This window comes from Podarcis cretensis, assembly GCF_951804945.1.
Source record: "Podarcis cretensis genome assembly, chromosome: 7".
NCBI lineage: Eukaryota > Metazoa > Chordata > Lepidosauria > Squamata > Lacertidae > Podarcis > Podarcis cretensis.
The window spans coordinates 87,753,343-87,780,004 of record NC_137176.1 but is presented as its reverse complement, the minus strand read 5'-3'; the positions used below and the strand labels follow the sequence as shown (position 1 = coordinate 87,780,004).

At 43.3% G+C, this 26,662-nt stretch overlaps 1 protein-coding gene across 3 annotated transcripts in view; it reads right to left on the bottom strand.

Moving 5' to 3' along the window:
• Positions 1-21,168, bottom strand: part of DENND3 (DENN domain containing 3) — a 46,918-nt gene extending 25,750 nt beyond the window's left edge. Inside the window, exons 1-9 of one of the 3 annotated variants that reach the window (XM_079984163.1) lie at positions 21,014-21,168; positions 19,529-19,717; positions 13,196-13,475; positions 12,366-12,481; positions 11,282-11,421; positions 10,371-10,482; positions 7,267-7,386; positions 5,563-5,781; positions 769-890 (exon numbers count right to left, since the gene is read on the bottom strand). In XM_079984163.1, the coding sequence (XP_079840289.1) occupies positions 769-890; positions 5,563-5,781; positions 7,267-7,386; positions 10,371-10,482; positions 11,282-11,421; positions 12,366-12,481; positions 13,196-13,475; positions 19,529-19,612 (1,193 nt within the window). In that variant the 5' untranslated portion in view covers positions 19,613-19,717; positions 21,014-21,168. Of the gene's footprint in view, positions 1-768; positions 891-5,562; positions 5,782-7,266; positions 7,387-10,370; positions 10,483-11,281; positions 11,422-12,365; positions 12,482-13,195; positions 13,476-19,528; positions 19,895-19,928; positions 20,133-21,013 lie in introns of those variants that run through there. The other 2 variants (XM_079984162.1, XM_079984161.1) reach the window with 2 other exon arrangements.
• Between the last annotated feature and the right edge of the window lie 5,494 nt (positions 21,169-26,662).

The following is a 26,662-nucleotide window of genomic DNA, read 5'->3' as shown; positions in this document are numbered from 1 at the left end:
AATTTGCTCAACCAGTCAAGTGTCAGTACACAAGAGAAAATGGGATTAGGTGTATTATAGAAGACAAAGGGTGGCGCTCTGGGTTAAACCACAGAGCCTAGGACTTGCCGATCAGAAGGTTGGCAGTTCAAATCCCCGCGACGGGGTGAGCTCCCGTTGCTCGGTCCCTGCTCCTGCCAACCTAGCAGATCGAAAGCACGTCAAAGTAGATAAATAGGTACCACTCTGGCGGGAAGGTAAACGGCGTTTCCGTGCGCTGCTCTGGTTCGCCAGAAGCAGCTTAGTCATGCCGGCCACATGACCCGGAAGCTGTACGCCGGCTCCCTCGGCCAATAAAGCGAGATGAGCACCACAACCCCAGAGTCGGCCACGACTAGACCTAATGGTCAGCGGTCCCTTTACCTTTACCTAGAAGACAAACTCTTTATCTTACTGGATCATGCGCCATTATCAGAATTTTGCAGTTCAAAGTTTTTGGGTGCTTATTTCAGAAAACCCATCCCTGTGCGTGTATTTGGGTGAATGGAATAACTTAATTAACACACACCACTTGCCCCCATTCAGGCGCCCTGTTGCCCCCCACCCCAGGTCCCTCAATCCACCGAAGGAATCCATCTTTCTAATCTCACTGGATGAAGATAACTTCAGTCCCCACGCACCTCACTACCTCACACTCCTTCGCCAAGCAAGAGAATGAGCAGGTGCACAAAATCGCAATGTGTCTTTGCCAAACAATTTCATTTTTTCATCCTTAGCATTTATCTCTACCTTGCTATGAAGATTTTTGCCGCCTCCAGTGGGATGTCTGGAATTTCAGTCTCCTCTTCTGATGACTGGGATTGCGCGATATCGCCATTGTCGATGTTAATTAGAATTAAGTCGTCAGCTTCCTTTTTATTTGAGATACAGACAGGTTCATCATTTAAAACAATATGGATTAAGCAGGAAGAAGCAATGCAAAATGCAAGCTATGACACTATTAACAAGGGAATAACTGAATACCACCCATAAAATGCAATTAAAATTAAGTTTTACTCAGGAGTAGAATTACTGAAATTAATGAAACTGATTTGGTGAATCTCAGTGGATCTACCCTGAGCAATGCTTAGCTGAATACCACATGAGGTATCTCACTTAACGTGGGCGGAATTCAATACAGCACTTAGGAGATTGTTTTGTGAAATCATTTTTACTTGGCCAAAGGGATGCTCTCCCCTTTCCTCCTTCTGTACACTGTTCCGGGGGTTCTTCTCAACCCCCAGAATGGATTAGCGGGCAATACAGTAAGGAAGGGGAGGGAATAAGCCCTGCTGTGCTGGGATGCTCTGGCTTCTGCAAATGAAGCCAGGTACCGTAGTTTAATCCAGCCCCATATGAATAAAAATACGTAGGTTTCAAATTTTTGGTCACAGAGCAGGGTAGATAAAAATCAATAATAATTTTTAATAATCAGATTTTTAAAATTTTAAATTGGATTTTTAAAATAAAATGCTTTTGGAGGAAAAAATCTTTCTAAATATAGTTTTCGATGATGAAGGCTATTCATCAGGAAAAAAGGATTTGTTTTAAGTTTTTCATGTGTGCTAAAACTCAGTCTAAGTTTTTTTTTTTTAAAATGTTTAACCACATCAGTTAACAAACATGGATATATATGCTATAATGTTATTGTTTTAGTTAAATAAATTGTTAAGGAAATGATTATTTTTCTCCTTCCAATAAAGTACAGCAGAAAAATTGTCCAGATATAAACAGTTAACTTATTAAACCTCACAATAATTTCATAATTACCTGCCTATGTATTTCTAATAGTATAACCAAATCAGTAATTTTTGAAATAAGTGTAAAATTTGCTCTGAAAATTTATTATTCCAAAATTGAAACCTTCATCTGGTTGTAAATATTAAGATTATACCTGCAAGAATGAGTCTTTCTGTAAAAAAAAAGGATTTAAATCAAGTCTTACTGACAAGTGATTTAAATCATGATTTAAATCGATTTGATTTAAATCAAATCCACCCTGGACTTCCGGGTTAGCGCTGCCGATTAATGGCGGATTCCCTCCGAGCTCCGGAGGGAATCGGCTCCGCAGGATCGGGTCTTGTCCGCGCCGGCGACGCGGGGACCCCTAAAAATCACAGGCGCTGATGCCTGTGAACGTGGTGACTCGGCGGGCACCATTTGCGCCCCCCCAAACCGCGAAGGAGCCTTTTTAAAGGCTCAGGAACGGGGACGGGGGACGGCGCGGTGCTGTGAGTCGATTGCTCCTTCTGCGGAGCGAAGCCGCATGCCATTGTCGGAGAAGCGCTGACTTTTTCCTTGGAACATTCGGACTTAAAAACAAGAACCCGTGAGTAAATATGGAATTTGGATCTTAAACAAATTTTTTCTGAATTGGGAACGAGCGGGGAAGGGTCAAAAAGGAAGTCGCCCCCCCCCTTTGAGTAGATATTCTAACGCAAAGAGCTTGCAACTTAAGGTCGAGAGAACTCTTTTTTTTTATAAAAAAAACAACCTTCACGGCTTGACGCTATAAACTTTACTGGAGGATAAACTTAACGTTTGGAGCTAAAGTTTCACCCCCCCAGAACCCGGGGGCGCCCCGTGAGAGAACCTGTTGAGGAACTATTGAAGATTTTGACAGCTGTCAAAATAGCTGTCAAAAGGAAAGGATAAAGGGAACTTTGTCTTTGTTGCATCTGCTGGCTATATTTGTTGCAACTTCTAGAAAATAAGGGAGAGCAGCTACAAATTAACTTACTGACTGGTTTTTAAACTGAGAGACACTGCAAAAATGGCTGAAAGAAGCAATAATCAGACTAAACTCAACAAAATACTGGCTCTCCTGGGAAAGTTACAAGATCAGACAGATGTTTTGACTACAAATGCGAACACTCTGGCCCTGGCAGTAAACAACATTGTTGAAGCTGACAGGGAGTGGAGGCAGGAAGTTTATATACATCAACAACAAGAGGAATTTGAGAGCCATGAGACTGTGGATTTTGAGGAAAAGGAAGGTGGACTGGTAATTTTGCAGATGTCAAGGGAGAATTACAGTTTGGGGCCTGGCATGCAGACAACAAAGGAGAATAAAAATTTGAGGTGGAAAGTTTGGACTGAGTTGGAAATTGCAAATTTGAGAGTGGAGCACCTCATTAGTATTAATCTTAAATATGGAGGGCCAACTGGAAAAATCATGGATCTTGTTGGGTCAGAGCCCCTTCGAGCCTTGGGGCTTAACCTAAAGGACTATCCAAGTGGCCGGTCAGAGAGGAACTGAGGGTGACTTGAGAGCCTCGGACGTGAGATCTCCAGGTTAAACAGTATTGATTGATGAACATTTATTGGGGACCAAACCGGGAAAGGGGGGTTGGAGTTTGGTAATCCAAAGGGTACAGAATTCTTAATTACTTACTTTTAATTTGTTTTGATATTTGTATGGAAGTTGGGAAAGCCATGGAAGGGAAATATTGACTTTAAGAAATATGTTAAAGAATAAGAAATGATGTATAAGATGTTTAAGATTAGATAAGATAAAATTGGTGTCTAAAATGGTTAAAATGAAATGAAAATGAGGAATGCAATAATAATTTTATGGAAGAATGAGGAAAGGTAAAATTACAGTATGTTAAAATTATTAAGTTTAAGGTTGAGAATTAAGTAATAAGGATTTGCAGGACTAATAACTTGAACTGGAATACAAGAAGGGGAGGGGAGAGGAGGTCTAAGAAAGAAGTTATATGAAAATAAGCAATTGAAATTTCATTTGTTTTTAATTGTTTTCTTTTTCTAAATTTTTGTATTTTTTGTTATTTTTTCTTTTTTGTGTGTGTGTCTATGTGTATTATTGAAATGCTAATAAATATTTATTAAAAAAAAAAAATCAAATCCACCCTGTCACAGAGCAATAATCTATGAACAAAAGCACTGATCTTATCTGTGGATAAAATATTAAAACACAGTTCAAACCGAGGGGAGGAGATCAGTGGTGGAGAATATACCGTATTTTTTGCTCTATAAGACTCACTTTTTCCCTCCTAAAAGTAAGGGGAAATGTGTGTGCGTCTTGTGGAGCGAATGCAGGCTGCGCAGCTATCCCAGAAGCCAGAACAGCAAGAGGGATTGCTGCTTTCACTGCCCAGCGATCCCTCTTGCTGTTCTGGCTTCTGAGATTCAGAATATTTTTTTTCTTGTTTTCTTCCTCCAAAAACTAGGTGCGTCTTGTGGTCTGGTGCGTCTTATAGAGCGAAAAATACGGTACTTTGCATGCAAAAAGTCTTGGTTCAATGTGTGGCAACTACAGGAGATGCCCATCTGAAACCACAAAGAACCACTGTCAGTCCGTGTAGACAGCACTGAGATAGATGGGGCAAATGTCTGACTCAGAACAAGGCAACTTCCTGCGTTTCCATCCAGTCCATCGCAGCCTCGCTGGGGAGCCGCTTGGACTTGTGCGAAAATATCCTACACAAATCTTCCCATTCCGAAAAGACTGAAGAGTTCTTTCAGATGTGAAGGCTGACAACGGGAGCCAGTTCTTTAGAGCATGGCCACAACCCTATAAAACAGGAAATGAGCTAACTCTCAGGGTTCCCTGGAAGATGAACCAGCATTTATAATCCCCCGTGAAAGGGTCTGAGCTGAGACTGCACTGGTGGTGGCAGCAAGTATGAGAAATGTCAGGGGATTTACAGAGCAATCATGGCAATAGCAGTGCGAGCAAGAGCCAGAATTCAGGAGGCAGGGGCAGTGGCAGAGAAGTTCATCCTTTGCCACTCGGTTGTTTATCTGGGGTTGCAGCCACAGCACAGCTAAGAAGCAGATTAAATGGGTGCACTACATACATGACGAATATTATTAAATGCGTAATCTCTTCAAAAGGGCCCAGTTATCTATAATACCATGTGTTCGTATAAACCATTTTCCATTTTTAATTCGTATTAGATAAGCATTAGATAATCCCCAAGGCTAGCTGGCTGAATTAGTCCTACTTGGGCCAGCGAGGAGGCCAGGGGAGAATTAGCTGTGGGATCTTCATAAAAGGGGTAGGTGGAGGGAAGAGAAGGGAAATAAAAGATCAGGCTGAATTCAGATTAAAGGCCAGGCAGAATAGCTCTGTCTTACAGGCCCGGCGGAAGGAGGTTAAATCCTGAAGGGTCCTAGTCTCATGGCACAGAGCATTCCACCAGGTCGGAGCCATCACTGAGAAGGCGCTGGCCCTGGTGGAGGATAGTCTGACTTCCTTAGGGCCCGGGACCACTAAACTATGGTTATTCATGGACCTTAAGGTCTTCTGCAGGGCATTCCAGGAGAGGCGGTCCCGTAAATAAATACCTGGAAGTGACCTAGATAAGTCATAAGGACATTACTGGAACGTCACTAAAAGGGTGGGATGGAGGTAGAAAAAGGGGTTCACAGGCTTTTTCAATGGGCTTCTGATCCCATGCAAGTGGGCAGTAACCCAGAACGCAACTCCAGCACAAATGTGGAGTTACCTGTACCTCTGAATGCATTTTATAGGTGAGAGAAGCAGAGAAGCAGAACTGGAAATGACCCACAGCACACCTTGCAAACCTCTCCAAAATGATCAATGTGGCACCCCATGAGGAAGGATGTAGGAGCCATGACGAAATCCAACATCTGACGAGACAGAATGGGTACGAAAGTGTGCTGCCACTGAATAGGGTGGATGTACATCATGAAGCACTCGGATATGAGCGTCAGCAATGCCCAGTCAGAGGAAAACAAAACAATCTTCCGCTCTGTTAAAATGCAGGTTATGATCTGGAAAGGGAGGGAAAACAGGCCACCATAAATTCCATATAGGGAGAGCTTCAGCGTAACAGCACCTTATCATTTATTTAACAAATTTTAAGTGCTTGGCATACTTTACAAAAGTCATAATAATATTAATTTATACCCCGCCCATCTGGCTGGGTTTCCCCAGCCACTCTGGGCGGCTTCCAACAGAACACTAAAATACAATAACCTATTAAACATTAAAAGCTTCCCTAGGCAGGGCTGCCTTCAGATGTCTTCTAAAAGTCTGGTAGTTGTTTTTCTCTTTGACATCTGGTGGGAAGGCGTTCCACAGGGTGGGTGTCACTACCGAGAAGGCCCTCATCTCAGTAACTCTTATTACATCCCGTCTAGCAGAAAGATGGAAGGAGAATTGAACTGGCAACATCCCTCTGACTTCTTACTCTCCCTGCCACTACGAGCATTCAGGATTTACGGCAACCCTGCCAAAGCCCTGGTCTCACTATGGAAAGGCGGGTGAGACATTGCCTGGTTATGTGGATCGCTGTGTTCCCGTCGTTAAAAGTATGGTATGTCTTCTCGCACGCTCCCTGCCAGAGGCCCATTTCACTCATTCAGAACAAGGGCATTAAGCTGAAATTATTTACAAATGGGATCCTCCTTAATGAGGGTCCTGGTTGCGCGCGGGCCCCTAAGGCACCCTCGCTGGGAGAGTTGTTGCCGGGAGTGGCCCAAGCCATAACCGTTGGGCCCCGGGATCGCGCCAGGCTGTTTGGGCCAATCAGGGCAGTTGGCGCGATTCCTGGGGCCTATAAAAGCGGCAGCACCGCGTAACTGGGGGTACTTGCATTCGTGCTGCCGAACACCTGCCCTCCCTCCCTAATTTTAGGTGCTGCTGCTTTGGCCTTGCATTGGATTGGGTCGCTTGCTTTGGAGCAGGGGCTGGGTAGGAATTTTTCCATTTGGCAAATTGGATGTGGCCACTTGGTTTTCGCCTACCCCCTTAGCAATCGTCACAACTTTGTAAGGTTTAGCAGTGAGGCATTGGCTTATTGAAGTGTGTGGGAGGGGAGGTGCGGCCATCACCTGCCCCTCCATGAATAAGGGTATTCCGGTAAAGGAATCTGGGGGTCCTGGATCTTGTCCGAAGTCCACTTGAGGGGCTAGGGCCATGCCAGGACAACAGGAACCCCGGGGTGAGCTTCGTTGGTCTTCATCGATGTTGCTCTCTCATTTGGTGTTTACCCTTTCAGACTCCCAGCCAGAGAGGCAGGAGTCAGTTATAGTCTGTTGCCAATGCCTAAGCCAACACTGCTCACTTTGCTGTAATCAATAAAGTTGTGGCCTAAATTTTGCCCAATAACTTAAACTAAAATTACATGTCAGTGTGAAGTTATTTTCAAGGGAAGGGCTTGGGGGCCTTGGAGTGCAAAGTAATTCTGTGCAACTCCCACAAACTATACACGGATCCAGTTTCCACCTGCTTAAAACAAGACAGCCATGCTATACCTGTAACACTTGTTCCGGTTTGAAGCATAGGAAGGGAAGGTGTAGATCCAGATCGATAAGTGGGCTGTCAGGATCCTCCTGAGATGGAAATATCACCTGGAGAGGCTTCGTATTAAATATCTAGGAGGAACAACAGAGGTGGGTGGTCAGCTATTTTTTGTGTCATAACCACAAACTGCAACTACAATATATTTTACAAACAAAAACAGTGAAAACAGGCCTAAGAATCGGGAACAAGAAGACTGCTTTTGCATGCAGAACACTCACAGATCTGCAATATTATAGCACATTTCTTTGTCCAAATGAACAAGCTTTTTTATTTTTTATTTTGCTCAACTACAGGAAGGGACTAAACAAAGCAACCGGAGAATTTGACAATAGATTAAACTTATCTAACATCTACTGTGATAATGAGCTGTCTAGTCTAATCCCTTCCTGAGCAAGGAAATGTTAATTCATGTGAGAGGGGGCGGGAAGAGAAAATAACAGCTGCATTACTGAGCAGATGAACCGTGAAAACAAATGCAAATTCTGGTGTTAGGTAAGATGATATTTAGTTAATAACTCCTGTAGAACTTATATTTATTATTTATTATTATTATTTCAAGCACAATCATGAGCAGCTGCAATACAGGCTCGGATACTATAACACAAACAGAAAACTTACATTAAATTGCATCACACAGACTAAAGGTCCTAGGGGAGACTACAGAACTGTTCTGCATTCTCATGATTGCCAAATACAGTGGTACCTCGAGTTAAGTACTTAATTTGTTCCAGAGGTCCGTTCTTAACCTGAAACTGTTCTTAACCTGAAGCACCACTTTAGCTAATGGGGCCTCCCACTGCTGCTGCGCCGCCACCACGCAATTTCTGTTCTCATCCTGAAGCAAAGTTCTTAACCCGAGGTACTATTTCTGGGTTAACGGAGTCTGTAACCTGAAGCATATGTAACCTGAAGCATATGTAACCCGAGGTACCACTGTACTGGAATAAACCCTGAAAACTGTTGTGATCAGATACCTATTGACAAAGGCTCAACCCAGACCCTAGACAGGCTCTGGACAAAGAGAGAGAATGAAGACTGAATGCAAACTCCTACAGTCTGCACTGAAAACAAAAACCCCATAAACGCACATTCTTCGATGAATTATGTCATGTTCTGCAAAATAAGGATAACCTCCATTATTCCTCTTTAATGGTAAAGGGACCCCTGACCATTAGATCCAGTCGTGACCGACTCTGGGGTTGCGGCGCTCATCTCGCTTTATTGGCCGAGGGAGCCAGTGTACAGCTTCCGGGTCATGTGGCCGAACCAGAGCAGCGCACGGAAACGCCGTTTACCTACCCGCCGGAACGGTACCTATTTATCTACTTGCACTTTGACATGCTTTCCAACTGCTAGGTTGGCAGGAGCAGGGACCAAGCAACGGGAGCTGACCCCATCGCTGGGATTCGAACCGCCGACCTTCTGATCGGCAAGCCCTAGGCTCTGTGGTTTAACCCACAGCGCCACTACCTAAAAATCCCAGCGTGGGCAGAAAAACGTTGCAGTCCTAAAAGCAGAGTAGAAATAGAGGTCCTAAAAGACAGGGAACACCCAAGGCAGAAATGTGTAGGACAAGAACAGAACTTGAATCTTCAAACATGGATTACGGCCAAATAGAAGTAAAGAAGTAGGAAAGGCGATTTCCAGCAGGAAAAGCAGAAGATAGGGAGGGTTAAAGCATTCCCTCTCACACACACCCATTTCCCCCCTGCAACCCCTCCCTCCTCTACAGTCAAAATAACATGGGAGGGAGGGAGGGAATGCAGAGACAAGATGTTCCCAACCATCGTCTCTCCACTGAAACTCCACTGTCCTATATTATTGCGAATGGCAGGGGTGACCTGAATTTGCAGACCCAAGCCTGCTGCTGTCTGGTGTCAAGGCACCTTCATTGTGTAGTTTTCTTGATACGCTGAAAGTGCACCTCTCTTTCACAACTGAGATATGCATTCTAGGACACGCCCCCCCCCCCTCATTCTGTTGACTGTAATCTGTTTTAACTGATTCCGAAAGTGTGTTTTTAAAATTGCTGTAAGCCACTTTCCCTTCCTCTCTTATTTTTCCCTGGGCCTGCATTTTTTTTTATTTTTTTTTTATACATATTTTGACTGCGTCAGACCAACACGGCTACCTACCTGAATCTAGAGTAATGTTCCGGTTTGCAGACTTTTTCTGGAAGTCGAACGTGCTCTGTTTTGAGTGTTACGCTTCCAATTTGAGTGCCACACTTCCGTTTTAAGTGTTACACTGAGGTCTGTCTGTTTTTGTTATTTATTTTGCATTTTTGCTTCTATGGCTCTTTTTCGTTTTGTTTTTGTGACTGTGTGGAACCCAGATCAGCTACTGATTGATTGATTATGTGACTGTAGTACATTGTTTACTACTTTCATTTTATGGATCAATGGTCTCATTAGATAGTAAAATTGATGTTAAACTGCTGTTTTAGGGGTTGTTTTTAAAAGTCTGGAACGGATTGATCCGTTTTGCATTACTTTCTATGGGAAAGCGCACCTTGGTTTAGAAACGCTTTGGTTTTGGAATGGACTTCCGGAACAGATTAAGTTTGAGAACCAAGGTACCACTGTAGACAACAAATTGAAGGATAAGTTTGGTCTGGAGGGGAAAATGAAGAATGAAGAAGCAGAGTTTGGATTTGATACCCCGCTTAATCACTACCCGAAGGAGTCTCAAAGCGGCTAACATTCTCCTTCCCCTTCCTCTCCTACAACAAACACTCTGTGAGTTGAGTGAGGCTGAGAGACTTCAGAGAAGTGTGACCAGCCCAAGGTCACCCAGCAGCTGCATGTGAAGAAGCAAGGAATCGAACCCGGTTCACCAGATTACAAGTCCACCGCTCTTAACCACTACACCACACTGGCCTAGGGAAAAATAAGAGAGGAAGGGAAAGTGGCCATGAGCTTTTGCTCTTCTGAGCACCAGGCATGAACCAAGTTCTTCAGAAGAAACATGGGTTTTTTTAAGTTCCTTCATTCCCAGACAAACACTAAGGAAGCTAATATACAGCAGAATAAAATGTAGTAGCTTGCAGAATTACCAAGTGTAGAGGTCCTGGAGGAGGTGTGGGGATTAAACACAGTCTGGCGGCGAATTCTTTTATATAGTTATCAACATCTAAATCCTTGTAAGACTTCAATTGTGCCAATAAGCTGAAATAATAAAAAAAGCAAATAGAAGTGAAGCGTATGTCAGTAGAAGGCAAAATTACTTTTAGTAAAATTCTCTTTCCTTCAAAGTATGTTTTCTTCTGTACAGCATATATCCACCAACTTACTGCATTCCTTCTTTGTGTTGTTTTCGGTGCCTGCTAAAAATTGCTTTGCTCCAACGAAATATACTTAGATATACTTTAAATATATATATTTATATTTTTTAAATGTATCTAAATATGTGCCTTGCTTTCATCAGTATTTTAATGAATATTTTAGATTGTCTTTAGCTTGAGTATATAAATTTTGTTAAATAAATCAAAATGCATCACAATATACGTAACTGCAACAGACTAAATCTATGCTCACAACCATCACTAACCTCTGAATAACCGTTGAAAGAAATACATTTTAAGTGCAGTTCTGAACACAGGGAACCCAATTAATTTCCACCCATAAGGACAACGATTAATTATAGCACTGCCTTCGACTACCTGTTGGGGCATACTTTCCTACCAATCTGCAAACCTACTTGGAAGGACAGTTCTAAAATAAATCGTTTCCTGTTCCACACTGATTGTGAAGACAGAGACCATTCAAGCAAAATGCTGCAGCGCTGCCTACAAATAGGTGAATCTGCTGCCTTAATTTGGCTTCCTTTGCCTCCCAACAGTTGTAATTGGTCACTAAAAGCTCTCTTACTGTGATATAGCATATTTTGACAGCTTCTGTAACAAATAAAATCAAAGCTATGGGTGCAAGTTACTGCCATTGAAGTAGCTTAGATCATAATCCTTACCAGGACAGACAGTCTTTGAGGGCATTGAAGTAGGGATACCTAGATATGATGCACACTGCAAATGGCACAAAATATGAAGCAGATCTGGAGCTCTTTGCCGTTTCCCAGGAAGCTTGTCCATTATAGAAGATGTGGGCATCCTGCAAGAAAACTGCGTGTTACTTAGGCACTTGTCAAAAATTTTCAGTTTTGGAAAACCAAGAAGCACATTAACAAAATGCAGGACATAATGTTGACTTTAAGAAGCGCTCATGTTGCAGTACATATTAGGCACTCAAGACCCATTCTAATTCTACAACAACAACAACAATTTATACCCTGCCCATCTGGTTGGGTTTCCCCCGCCACTCTGGGTGGCTCCCAACAGTATATTATTATTATTATTATTATTATTATTATTATTATTATTATTAAAAGCAATAAACATCAAACATTAAAAACTTCCCTAAACAGGGCTGCCTTCAGATATCTTCTAAAAGTCAGATTGTTGTATATTTCCTTGACATCTGATGGGAGGGCATTCCACAGGGTGGGCGCCACCACCGAGAAGGCCCTCTGACTGGTTCCCTGTAACTTCACTTCTTGCAGTGAAGGAACCACCAGAAAGCCCTCGGAGCTGGCTGAACGATGGGGGTGGAGACGCTCCTTCAGGACTACTGGGCCGAGGCCGTATAGGGCTTTAAAGGTCAGCACCAACACTTTGAATTGTGTTCGGAAATGTACTAGGAGCCAACGTAGGTCTTTCAGGGCCAGTGTTATACGGTGTTCTATTCTTTTGGGAATTCCCATGTTCTGCTTACAAAAGCCACCCTACAGCTTTATGGTCACATGTTAAGAACAAGTTACCTGAGTTGACAAAGTCAAAAGCATTCGCCCTAGTTATATCTGTGACTAGAACTCACAATCAAGAACTCTGCTGGGTCTTCTTCTTCAGAGAGGTATGCCCTGTACTGTAAAAACTTAGTAGTAGCTAAAGATACAGGCACTAGATGACTAATTTTGAGAATGGTCAGCATTTGCAAATGATCAGCTCAGCATTTGGGCTTGTTGGATTAGGAGCACAGCAGCAGGCTAAACAACCTACCTGCATAGGCCGGTAATACTGTGCAACAACACCATACGTTCTGTTACCACAGACGTCGGTGAAAACAAGGAAATGGATGCGGTCTTCCGTGGATTCCAACGCTATATTAAATCCTCCTGCAAATGAGATCAATGTATTGTAAGGCACAATGCCAATAAAAGTTAGCAGTAGTGAACACAGTTACGAATTGCCATCTTCAGATGAAGGGCAGCATAGGTAAAGGTAAAGGGACCCCTGACCATTAGGTCCAGTCATGACCGACTCTAGGGTTGCAGCACTCATCTCGCTTTATTGGCCGAGGGAGGCAGCGTACAGCTTCCGGGTCATGTGGCCAGCATGACTAAGCCGCTTCTGGCGAACCAGAGCAGCACACGGCAACGCCGTTTACCTTCCCGCCAGAGTAGTACCTATTTATCTACTTGCACTTTGACATGCTTTCAAACTGCTAGGTTGGCAGGAGCAGGGACCAAGAGACAGGAGCTCACCCCGTCGTGGGGATTCGAACCGCCAACCTTCTGATCGGCAAGCCCTAGGCTCTGTGGTTTAACCCACAGCGCCACCTGCGTCCCTCTTGTGAATCTTTGTACTTTTGTCCATTTACTGAATTTATTTTTCCCGATTTAAACTATAAAATGGTGATTCTCTTGAGTGAAAATGAGAGTACCCCTGAACATTTTTTTAAGAAAAAAAGCACTATATCTATCTATCATCAATAAAATGATTCCCACTTTCCAGAAGCACTACAAGTCCCCTGCTTTTATGCATCAATATTGATCCTATCTGTTAACAGACATGAAACTGATTATTAAAATGACAGGGGCTCACATTACCTGGAAAGCAAAGCTGTGGCAATCCGTTAAGGTCAATGTCTATGGGGATGGTAATATCTTCAGTCTCGGGAATTTTATGGGCTCCATTCAGAGCTTTTGCAGTGTCAGTCTTGGATTTCTCTTTCTTTTTCCGAAAGGAACGCCGTTTCCCTTTATTGAACGCATTCCTATTTATATTTGTGGTTTGCAACTCCTCCTTGCTGAAGAACGGAGGTACAAAAACAGAAAGCACTTCTGGTTCAAAGGGAGGGGCGCTTCTTATGTCATGTCTTTGAGCAACCTAAAAACAATAAAATAATAACAATTCTTATTTTGTCCCCAAATGATGGTTCACATATAGAAATTTACTTCTGTTACTACTTAGCAGCAATTTATTTTTGTTATGAAACAATCCATCCCACCTAAAACAATATTTTTAAAAGAATGTTACTAATATTATTTGGCAATAATTACTTCTTTTTTAAAAAAAATAATATTTATTAGCAGTTTAAAGATTACAAAAGAAAAGAAAAAGAATTAAACAAGACAATACAATACAATACAAAAACAAAAACACCACACAACCCAAACCCTAAAACATTGAATCAACCAAACAAAACAAAAACAATTAAAAACACATCCATTAATTTCAATATCATAACTTTCGTTCACTTGTTTCAGCGACCTCCTCACACCTCCCTTTTTTGTATTCCACTTCAATTAACTGTTTCAGCAATTCCTTTCCATCTTCCTCTGTTTTCTGTCCTGTAATTTATCTTAACATATTCTAACCTTGTTTTTTCCCCCTTTAATACATTTACAATCTGTCTGTACCTAATTCCTTATAACATTTCTGCTAAAGCCATATAACTTCATTCCATCATTTTTCTAACATTCATTAATTTTACAATATTTCTGTAAATAATCTTTAAACTTTTTCCAATCTTCTTCCACCGACTCTTCTCCCTGGTCTCGGATTCTGCCAGTCATTTCCGCCAGTTCCATATAGTCCATCAACTTCATCTGCCATTCTTCCCGGGTGGGTAAATCTTGTGTCTTCCAATACTTCGCGATGAGTATTCTTGCTGCTGTTGTTGAATACATAAAGAAAGTTCTGTCCTTCTTTGGCACCAATTGGCCGACCGGCAATAATTACTTCTTCAGTCTTCATCCTCTTACGTATTATCTTCATTTTGTACGTGGTGCTCTCTGCACACATATCCAATACTAAATTCTACTGTACCTGTTGAATTGTACTTCCAAGTAAACAAACTCTAAGTCTACTAGTTCAAAATTAAAGCCAAGAGCATTTAACTAGGTGCAAAAGTCCATCGGGCAGTTTTTCAGTCAGTTCTTTCTTCAAGAATTAATAATACACATTAACTGAAACATTAGCAACATTATTATTTCAATTTGTTACCTACCTTTCAACCTAAGATACCGGAGCAGGTTACAGCAATTAAATCGCAATGTTAAAAGAAGTTCAAAACAATTTACCGTAACAAAAATATGGTGGGCCCTAAAACTAGACACCCCGGGTGTCAAAAAGCAAAGGTAAAGAGGTATGTCTTTAGCATTCGATGAAGATGCCAAACACACCTCTATGGGGAGAGAGCTCCACAGCTTTGTCGCTGTCACAGAGAATAGGTAAAGGTAAAATGTAAAGGAACCCTGGACGGTTAAGTCCAGTTAAAAGCGACTATGGGGTTGCGGTACTCATCTCGCTTCAGGCCGAGGGAGCCGGCGTTTGTCCACAGACAGCTTTCCAGGTCATGTAGCCAGCATGACTAAACTGCTTCTGGCGCAAGAGAACACCATGACGGAAGCCAGAGCGCACGGAAACGCAATTAACTACCCGTCACAGTGGTAACTATTTATCTACTTGTGCTGGTGTGCACAACTGCTAGGTTGGCAGAAGCTGGGACAGAGCAACGGGCGCTCACCCTGTCACAGGGATTCGAACCGCTGACCTTCCGATCAGCAAGCCCAAGACCACAGCGCCACCCGCATCACAGAGAATGTCCTCCTCCAGGCCACCAGCATCCCAAGCTTACAGAAGTGATGGAACAACCAACAGGGACTGCTCTGCTAATCTTAACACCCAAGGGGATCTGTAGGAAAGGAGGCAAGCCTTCAGGTGCTTGGAGCCTGAGTCATTTGAGGCTTTAAACACTAACACGAGCACCTTGAATTGGGCCCAGAAATAGAACTGGCAATCAGTGCTGCTGTTTTGCAAGATCTAAATGGAACCCAAACAGTAATCCAGCTGCTGCATTTTGAACCTACCGAAGTTTCTCGTTCATCTTCAAGAGCATCCCCAAGCACAGTGCAGTCATCCAAATGGGATGCTACCAGAGCCATGTCACTTCCTGTCCAGAAGGGGCCACAGCTGTTGAACCAGCCATGGCTGGAAAAAGACACTCCAAGCCATCGAGGTCATCTAAGCCAGTGTTTCCCAACCTTGTGCCTCCAGCTGTTTTTGAACTACAACTCCCATCATCCCTGACTAGCAAGACCAGTGGCAAGGGATGATGGGAATTGTAGTCCAAAAACAGCTGGAGGCACAAGGTTGGGAAACACTGATCTAAGCTTCCAGGTCCAGGAGGACCTCCAAGCTGTGAACCTCCTTTTTCCAAAAGACTGCAACCCTCTCCAAACCCCTACCCACCTCCTGGACATGAGTAGGTCAGTCTACAGTAAAAGTCACAAATAATGGGTTGCGTCCATGTTAGTCCTACTCAAACTGGACATGAGGAACTTAGGTTCGTTTATGTCAAGGGGCCTGCTCATCAGCATCTGTCTGTCTCGAGAGACAATGGAGTGCACCCCCAGGGTGAAGTCAAACCACTGCATTAGCAAGACAAAGTGACCTCTTCAGTGTGTATGGAGGGCCTGGGCTGCCCAGAAGACAATCCCCACCTCCTGGCCTCACTGGTGTGGTCCAAAGGAAGCAGAGCAAGATGTTTGGCACAAGCTTGGCTACAGGAGTTGCTGGTAGGGAGTGTAGTTTATACTCCAGGCTTCCTCAACCTCGGCCCTCCAGGTGTTTTGAGATTACAATTCCCAACATCCCTGACCACTGGTCCTGCTAGCTAGGGATCATGGGATTTGTAGCCCAAAAACATCTGGAGGGCCGAGGTTGAGAAAGCCTGTTAGAGGTTGAGAAACCCTAGACCAGAGGTCGGCAACGTGTGGCCCATGGGCTGGATGTGGCCCACGAAGGCCAGTTTAGCAGCCCACGAGCTGCCCGCAAACCGAGCCACCCGCATGGCAAGTCCCCTGTGCACTGTGCTAAACCAGCACAGCATGGCGCGGGGACTCGCCAAGTGGCGCCGGAAATGACATCTGCGCACGTGCAGATACCAGAAATCACGTCTGCGCATGTCCAGATGCCGAAAATTGTTTTGGGACTACAACTCCCATCACCCCTAGCTAACAGGACCAGTGGTCAGGGATGATGGGAATTGTAGTCCCAAAACATCTGGATGGCAGAGTTTGCCTATGCATGGTCTAGTAGTTAACAATATTGGAAGCAAAGTCAAGAAATCCTAAGCTAATACAGATTCTATGCCGGTTTCTCAGGAACTTGCGACACCCTTAAATCTATCTTGCTTCAAGACATTTTTCTTTTCAATTTTATGCAAAGCATGACCATTATCAAGCAATAAAACCAAATAAAATCAACTAAGCACGTTGATCTTCATCTAGTTCATTCTACTGAAGTCAGTTTGTAAGATGTCGGTGGCGAAACAAACTAAGCATGCTATTTTGCAACCAGTTCAGTTCATTCTGCTGAAACTGACTCATAGGAAGAAGGTCTTCTATAGGAAGTGCCCAGGCCACTCCATCATACTCTATTTCAGATGGTGCCCCCCCCCCGCAATGTTGCTGAACTCCAACTCCCATTAGCCCCACCCATAGATGGTGGGAACCACATGGCTTACCCCTGCTCTAGGCAAATCATTAAACCGACTTCAGGATCAGGAAGCAACGCCCTTCCCTGGGGTAAGGGGCCAGACCTACCAATGGCTATCAGAATGCCTATCAGCTTTTCCCCATTCCCAGTCTAGCCATGAGATGAACAGCTGCCAATGGGGGTAGCTTTCAGTCAATGAAAAAAGAAAGATTTAAATGGCAAGGATGTTTCATATAACTGCCTAAGCATGCAAGCAGTGGTGGTGCCCGGGAAAGGGGATCTGGGAACCAAAAGAGTACTTATCAAAATCATATTGCCGTTTTCAGCGGATAATAAATCAGTTTGACACCCTACTTTAGATTCAGGTAGGTAGACATGTTGGTCTGATGCAGTCAAAATAAATATTAAAGAATTGTTATACCCAGAACAAACTTAAAAGGTAAAGGATCCCTGACAGTTAAGAAGTCCAGTTGCAAACGTTCTGGGGTTGCGGTGCTCATCTCACTTTACTGGCCGAGGGAGCCGGCGTTTGTCCGCAGACAGTTTTTCCTGGTCATGTGGCCAGCATGACTAAGTCGCTTCTAGCGAAACCAGAGCAGTGCACGGAAACACCGTTTACCTCCCCGCTGGAGAGGTACCTATTTATCTACTTGCACTTTGACATGCTTTCGGACTGCTAGGTTGGCAGGAGCTGGGATAGAACAATGGGAGCTCACCCCGTCGCAGGGATTCGAACCGCAGACCTTCCGATCGGCAAGCCCAAGGCTTAGTGGTTTACACCACAGTGCCATCTGCGTCCCTAGAACAAACTTAGTTGGTCTCTAAGGTGCTACTGGACTTTATTTATTTATTTATTTATTTAACCCTACTTTAGAGGCCAAACAAACGTCACAATGCCAAATAGTCGTTGTCATTCCTCACACAAACTCTTCCCACCAACAAAGGAGCTGTGGTTCCACTTTTAGAACAACCTGTAACCAATTGAGATGGAAGATAGTTGTTCAACAAACGTGCTGTTCTGCTTAAATAGCCCTCATCAGAAAACAGCAAGATAGTAGGCAATTTGGAGGGAGGATACTTCTGATGAAGTAGAGAAGTTTATAAAAGCTTATGACATAAGCTTATTGGACGAAAGAAGAATGGCAGACAAAATTAATGGACTACGCAGAATTAGATAAAATGACAGGAAGGATTCGAAACCTGCAGGACCAGAGATTCACAGAAGATTGGAAGAAATATACAAACTATTTGAAGAGCAACTGTAATCAACAAATTACGCTAGCAGGACTACAAGAAGTTTTGTAAGGAGAAATATATGAAACATTGAAAAGTAGAAAAAGAATAGAGATATTGATTATGAGATTTAAATGTAATAGTGAAAGTAAGAAATGTACTGTATTAAGTGATTAGATTGGAAAATTTTCAAAGGTGATTGATGGAAGTCAAAAAAATTGTATAAGATGTAAAACTATGTTTAATTACTGTTGAAAATGATATGTTAAAAACTAATATATATATAGTGGTACCTCGGGTTAAGTACTTAATTCATTACGGAGGTCTGTTCTTAACCTGAAACTGTTCTTAACCTGAAGCACCACTTTAGCTAATGGGGCCTCCTGCTGCTGTCGCGCCACCGGAGCACGATTTCTGTTCTCATCCTGAAGCAAAGTTCTTAACCTGAAGCACTATTTCTGGGTTAGCAGAGTCTGTAACCTGAAGCGTCTGTAACCTGAAGCGTATGTAACCCGAGGTACTACTGTATATAAGAAAAATAAGCTTATTGGTTTTTAAAGTCCTACAAGATTCTTGGTGTGTGTTTTCCCTTCAAGCAAACAACACAGCTAACCCTCTGGAAACCATAAGGGCTTGGTGATTAAGAATTAAGTGTTGCAGCATGCTAATGAAACGTCACAGGCTGGTGACATGCCCACTTTAAAGCAAAGTGGCACATCTCCATTTCACAACATCTCAGCTCTTAGGAAGTGGCGGAGGTTGTTTCTTTTTCTTCTTTTTTTTAATCTGCAAAAACCACACACTCACCTTGCAAAAGGAAGTATATTAAAAAAAAAAAAAAATGTCTTTCCCCTGCCCCCAAGCTCCTAACATGTAAACAAAGGCCAAAGAAGGAAGTTGACAAATTAGTGAGACAGGCGAGATAATCTTAAACTCCTGCGATCTATTATGTATTTACAAGGGGATCTGTGGGAAAGAAGCTGTGTTGTCGTTGTTTTACCCTTCTCAGCCTCAGGGTGGATTTACCAGTTTGTCAGCGCATCAGGAACACGCTAACAGCTTTGCACAGTTACATAGCACAGAAATGCAGCCACGCTGGTTTTAAACGGATCTCAAGGGTGAATAGAAAGCGATTTGTTCCACCTTTCTCCTGCAGTCACCAACCCTGCAAAAGCGTAGCAGCTTAGTCCCTTTTCCCTTTTTACCTGGTACATTTCCTTCTCCCTTTCTCTAGGGACGCCAACCAAGACGCAAATCTCCAGCACTGAAGAAGGGAGCACATCTTCCATAGCAAGGGCACGGAGCCCACAAGAAGCCGAGGAACCCGGGCTGCTTCCTGCCCCTTCCAGACGGAGCCCCCAGACCCTGGACAGCCAAGTTCAGTTCCTCCAGCCCTGTAGAAAGAAGGGAAGGGGAGAATGGAGGTGAAGGCAGCAGCCTGCTGGCTTCCGAGAAGGAAAGAAACAAACGAGGTCTGTGTCATCTGCAATGGGAGGAGCCTCTGAAAACTCTCCTCACTCAGAGGGCTGGATAAAAGTTAAAAACCAACAGGGATAGAGGGGTTTGAAAGGAAAGTTGACACCTGCAAGGAGTAGTAAATCTCACCCCATGGCACTTCTGTTTCCAAGCACCCTTTGCGACGAAACTGGGGGGGTTTGGTCCCAAAATAAGGAATAAAAGCAGCCTTCAGTCTCTGCTCGCCCTGGGATGGAGGGGAAAGGAAGGGGTTGCCTGATCGCCTCTTCACTTATTTTGGGTGCATTTTTTCCACTTTCTTTTTTCTCAAAATTGACAGCAAAGGGGGGGTGAGATGGGGGGCTCCCTCGTCCCGATTTCTTCACCCGACCCCAAAATTTGGGGAGGGGGAATTTGTTGGCCAGCTCACCACATTCAAACAATATTATTATTATTATTATTATTATTATTATTATTATTATTATTATTATTATTATTAATTATACCCCAGCCATCTGGCTGGGTTTCCCCAGCCACTCTGGGTGGCTTCCAACAAAATACTAAAATACAAAATAACCTATTAAACATTAAAAGCTTCCCTAAACAGGGCTGCCTTCAGATGTCTTCTAAAAGTTTGGTAGTTGTTTTTCTCTTTGACATCTGGTGGGAGGGGGTTCCACAGGGCGAGCGCCGCTACCGAGAAGGCCCAATGAACAACACCCCAATGAAGGGGGTTTCATTGGGAAACTGGGGGTGGCATATAGCCCTAACTTCAAGCTCGGCTCCCAAACACCCGCAAAATAATGTGTGTGGGGGGGGGAGCAGTCTTCTCTTAAGTTCTTCTGACATCCATCTGCCCATTTGCAGAGGCTTTGAATCACAGGATCAGGAAGGGACCCCCAAAGTCATCTAGTCCAACCCCCTGCAATGCAGAAATCTCAACATATGGTCTTGTTGGCCCCCCCAAAATCCAATTGAAACCGTACAGGACCTCGCTTAGCTTTGCAAATGTGCCAGCAGTTTTATTTTAATCTTGTTTTTAAGTAGTATTCATTCAACTTGTTTTTATTATTGGTTGTTATCTGCCCTGAGCCCGGCCTTGGCTGGGGAGGGCGGGGTATAAATAAAATTTATTATTATTATTATTATTATTGCGCGCACCCCCCCCCAAAAAAATGAAGACAAGAAAGCGAAAGCAGGCGCCCCGATGGTTTTGAAAATGAGGCAAAACACACCTTCTTTACCCAATATTTCCTTAATGGTTTAGAGAGCTCCTGCCCATCCCCCTCAAAAAAGGGGGAAGGCAAAAAAGACCCCCACCCCCAAAAAAGTGGGAAGCAAAAAGACACCCCCCAAAAAAAAGAGGGAGGCAGAAAAGACACACCCAAAATGGGGAAGGCAAAAAAAAAACCCAAAAGGGGGGGAAGCAAAAAGACACCCCAAAAAGGCACCCCCCAAAAAGAGGGAGGCAAAAAGGACACCCCCAAAATGGGGAAGGCCAACCCCCCCCCAAAAAAAAAAATAATTTGGGGGAAACCTCTAAAGAGCTGCCTCTGAGGGACTTCTCCTCACTTCTCAGTGCCAAGTGGGGTGGCAAAAAAATGGGGAGGCGCCCGCCCCCCAACTCAACCTCTCCTCAGCCCAGTTCAAAAAGAAGACCCACATGGCCGCTTCCAGGAAGAAGGGCCGGCTCCCCTCACCCCACCTCGGCCAAGGAAAAGGGGGCGCCCTCAGGCCCACCCCCAGTCCCAAAGGCCAGCCTCCCCCCAGCGGGGACACCCGCACGCCCCTGCCCGGGCTTCGCGGAGGCCTCGGCGGGCGGGAGAGGCGGAGTCCCGGGCGGCTTCCCTCGATCGATCGAGCAGGGGAGGAGCCGGAGAGGCTGCCCGCGGCGCGGAGGCAGGAAGTCGGGGAGGAGGAGGAGGAGGAGGGCGGAGGCGTCGCGGGCGGCAGAAGAAGGAGGAGGATTTCTGACGGCTATTAGGGGCAATCGATTTATTTATAGATTTCATCTAGTTTAATGCACCACTAGTGTATGCATATAAACTCTGTTTGTTTGTTTGTTTGTTTGTTTCATAAAGTTTAATGCGCTACTGGATTTTTATTTTTTTGTGTACATATATACAAATATATATATATATATATATATACACACACACACACACATATATATACACACACACACGTGTATACACACACACACACACACACACACACACATATATATATATATATATACACACATTTCTTTTTTCTTTTTCTTTAAGAAATGGGAGTGCCTGATCACCTCATCTGTCTCCTGAGAAATCTCTATGTGGGACAAGAAGCTACAGTTAGAACTGGACATGGAACAACTGACTGGTTCAAAATTGGGAAAGGAGTACGACAAGGCTGCATTTTGTCTCCCTGCTTATTTAACTTATATGCAGAATTCATCATGCGAAAGGCTGGGCTGGATGAATCCCTAGCCGGAATTAAGATTGCCGGAAGAAATATCAACAACCTCAGATATGCAGATGACACAACCTTGATGGCAGAAAGTGAGGAGGAATTAAAGAACCTTTTATTGAGGGTGAAAGAGGAGAGTGCAAAATATGGTCTGAAGCTCAACATCAAAAAAACGAAGATCATGGCTACTGGTCCCATCACCTCCTGGCAAATAGAAGGGGAAGAAATGGAGGCAGTGAGAGATTTGACTTTCTTGGGCTCCATGATCACTGCAGATGGTGACAGCAGCCACGAAATTAAAAGACGCCTGCTTCTTGGGAGAAGGGCAATGACAGGCCTAGACAGCATCTTGAGAAGTAGAGACATCACCTTGCCAACAAAGGTCCGTATAGTTAAAGCTATGGTTTTCCCAGTAGTGATGTATGGAAGTGAGAGCTGGACCATAAAGAAGGCTGATCGCCGAAGAATTGATGCTTTTGAATTATGGTGCTGGAGGAGACTCTTGAGAGTCCCATGGACTGCAAGAAGATCAAACCTCTCCATTCTAAAGGAAATCAGCCCTGAGTGCTCACTGGAAGGACAGATCCTGAAGCTGAGGCTCCAGTACTTTGGCCACCTCATGAGAAGAGAAGACTCCCTGGAGAAGACCCTGATGTTGGGAAAGATGGAGGGCACAAGGAGAAGGGGGCGACAGAGGACGAGATGGTTGGATAGTGTTTTCGAGGTTACCAGCATGAGTCTGACCAAGCTGCGGGGGGCAGTGGAGGACAGGAGTGCCTGGCGTTCTCTGGTCCAGGGGGTCACGAAGAGTCGGACACGACTAAACGACTAAACAACAACATATACACATACATATACATACATACATACAGTGGCGTAGCGTGGGGGGTGCAGGGGGGGCCGGCCACACTGGGCGCAACATCTGGGAGTTAGGGTTAGGGGGCACAAATCCACGGGTTAGGGGGCACAAATCCATGGGTTAGGGGGTGCAAATTACTTGCCTTGCCCCGGGTGCTGACAACCCACGCTACGCCACTGCATACATACATAAAGCATAGCTGACAACTTTTCCCTTTTCTTGCGAGGAATCCTATTTGGAATAAGGGAATTTCTCTTAAAAAAGGGAAACGTTGACAGCTATGACGTACAGACACACACACATCCACACATATATAATCCCTCTTTAATTATTTCATACAATGTAAAACACCGTTACATTATGTGTGTCTAATTTTTTACTTTGGAAAAAAAGAACACCACTTTATTTATTTATTTATTTATTTCATGAATGCACCACTTGATCTTTTTGGGGTTTTTCTAATAATAATAATAATAATAATAATAATAATCCACTCAAAGTGGTTTCTGAAAAGGCAAGGCAATACTGCAAAATGGAGAGAAAACCCCAGCCCTGCTTCACGACATATGAAAGCTAAAATGGCAAAAGCAGATCAGAGTTTTACCTGAACTTTCTAAGCTTGCCTAAACAGGTGCCGAAAAGAGAAAAACGAAGGCGCCTGCTTGATCTTAATAGTCAGGGAGTTCCAAAGTGCCACACTAAACGACCAAATGCAGAACAGCTATTAGGTAGCACCTGTAAAAAGGTAAAGATAAAGGGACCCCTGACAGTTAAGTCCAGTCGCGAACGACTCTGGAGTTGTGGCGCTCATCTCATTTTACTGGCCGAGGGAGCCGGCGTTTGTCCACTTCCGCAGACAGTTTTCCGGGTCATGTGGCCAGCAACGGAACACCAAAAGCAGAGCAGTGCGAGGAAACGCCGTTTACCTTCCCGCCAGAGCGGTACCTATTTATCTACTTGTGCTGGTGTGCTTTTGAATTGCCTGGTTGGCAGGAGCTGGGAGCTCACCACATCACGGGGCCTCAAACCACTGACCTTCCGATCGGCAAGTCCAACCAGCACAGTGGTTTAAACCACAGCACCACCTGCATTCAGGTAGCACCATAGTAGTGCCAATTAAAACTGTACACAATATATAAATCAATTTGATTTTCTTTATGGTTCTATTTGTTTCTTCACTGGATTTCTATTTCTTGTTATATATACAGTGGTACCTCGGGTTAATGGGACGCAGGTGGCGCTGTGGGTAAAAGAAACTTAATTGACATTTTGGAAAAGCTACAAGTTAATATAAATACAAAAGCTGTTTTGATTTTTATTGATGCGGAGAAAGCCTTTGACAATATTTCTTGGAGTTTTATGAGGAAAAATTTGCAAGGGATGGGGGTTGGAGAAAGGTTTGGAAACGGTATAGGCGCGATTTACTCAGAACAGAAGGCGAAATTAATAGTGAACAATGTAGTTACGGAAGAAGTTAAGATAGAGAAAGGGACACGACAAGGCTGCCCAATTTCCCCTTTGCTTTTTATTTCAGTCCTGGAGGTCTTGCTGAACATGATTAGAAGGGACCAACAGATTCAGGGTATACAGGTCGGAGTTAAACACTACAAACTTAAAGCCTACGCAGATGACCTAGTACTGACATTACAGGAGCCAATCCCTAGTTCTAAAAGAGCACTGGAAATAATACAAGAATTTGGTCGGGTGGCAGGTTTTAAATTGAATAAATCTAAAACTATGGTTTTAGAGAAAAATTTGACAGCAGTAGAGAAGGAAAGGTTTCAGGAAGAAACAGGTTTAACATTGGTGAAAAAAGTGAAATACCTAGGGGTGAACTTGACTTCGAAGAATGTAAATTTATTTAAAGATAATTATGAGAAGTGTTGGTCAGAAGTGAAAAAAGATCTTGAAATTTGGACAAATTTGAAACTTTCCTTACTGGGTAGAATTGCTGTTATCAAAATGAATGTATTGCCAAGAATGTTGTTTTTGTTTCAGACGCTACAAATCATTGACAAAATGGACTGTTTTGAGAAGTGGCAAAAAGAAATTTCTAGATTTGTCTGGCAGGGCAAAAAGCCCAGAATAAAATACAAAATTCTTACTGATGCAAAGGAAAGAGGGGGGTTTGCCCTGCCGGACTTTAAGCTATATTATGAAGCAGCAGCTTTTTGCTGGTTGAAGGATTGGCTACTTCTCGAAAACACGGATATTTTAGATTTGGAAGGATATGATAATGTTTTTGGGTGGCATGCATACTTGTGGTACGGTAAGGCTAAAGTGTACAAGACATTTAAAAACCATATTGTCAGGAAAGCATTGTTTAATGTCTGGATGAAATACAAAGATTTATTGGAAAATAAAACCCCTAGGTGGCTCTCACCTATGGAAGCAAAGGCCTTAAAAAAGCTTAATATGGAATCTAACTGGCCAAAATATTGGGAAATTCTGGAGCAGGAGGGAGATAAAGTGAAATTGCAAAGCTATGAGAAACTCAAGGATAAGGTGCGAGTCTGGCTACATTATTTTCAAATAAGAGAAGCCTATCACTTGGACAGGAAAATTGGCTTCCAGGTGGAAAAATCAAAGCTGGAAACAGAATTGTTAGAACCCAATGCTAAGATATTGTCGAGAATGTATAACCTGCTGTTGAAGTGGAATACTGAGGATGAAACGGTAAAATCTGCTATGATAAAATGGGCACAAGACGTTGGTCATAACATTATGTTTGTTGACTGGGAACAGTTGTGGACCACCGGTATGAAATTCACGGCATGTAATGCCTTAAGAGAGAATATTATGAAAATGATATATAGGTGGTACATGACCCCAGTCAAACTTGCAAAAATCTACCATTTGCCCGATAATAAATGTTGGAAATGTAAAGAAACTGAAGGGACATTCTTTCACCTTTGGTGGACGTGCCCTAGGATCAAGGCTTTCTGGGAGATGATATATAATGAACTGAAAAAGGTATTTAAGTATACCTTCTTGAAGAAACCAGAGGCCTTTCTTCTGGGCATGGTCGGCCAACTGGTGCCAAAGAAGGACAGAACTTTCTTTATGTACGCCACAGCAGCAGCAAGAATACTCATCGCAAAGTATTGGAAGACACAAGATTTACCCACTCTGGAAGAATGGCAGATGCAAGTAATAGACTATATGGAACTGGCTGAAATGACCGGCAGAATTCGAGATCAAGGAGAAGAGCAGGTGGAAGAGGACTGGAAGAAGTTTAAAGTTTATTTACAAAAACACTGTAAAATCTTTGAATGTTGAGGACATTGAAAAGGAAAAGAAGGGGTTCTAGTGACTGAGTTAATTAAGAGCACAAAGGGAGGGACCAATAATCAAAATGAACAAAATTGAGCTTGCTGAACTAATTATTACATAGAATACAAGATCGGGAGGCGGGTGGAAGTAAGGAAAATAAGGTTTTGAAGGGTATAATTGGAAAGTGAGCTTATTTTTATGTCAAAATTTCCTCTTTCTTTTTTCCTTTTTTTTTCTTATTTTTGGTCTATGTTTTGTTTTTCTTTTTTTTGTTTTTTTTTCTTTTTTGGATAATGTTTGTGAA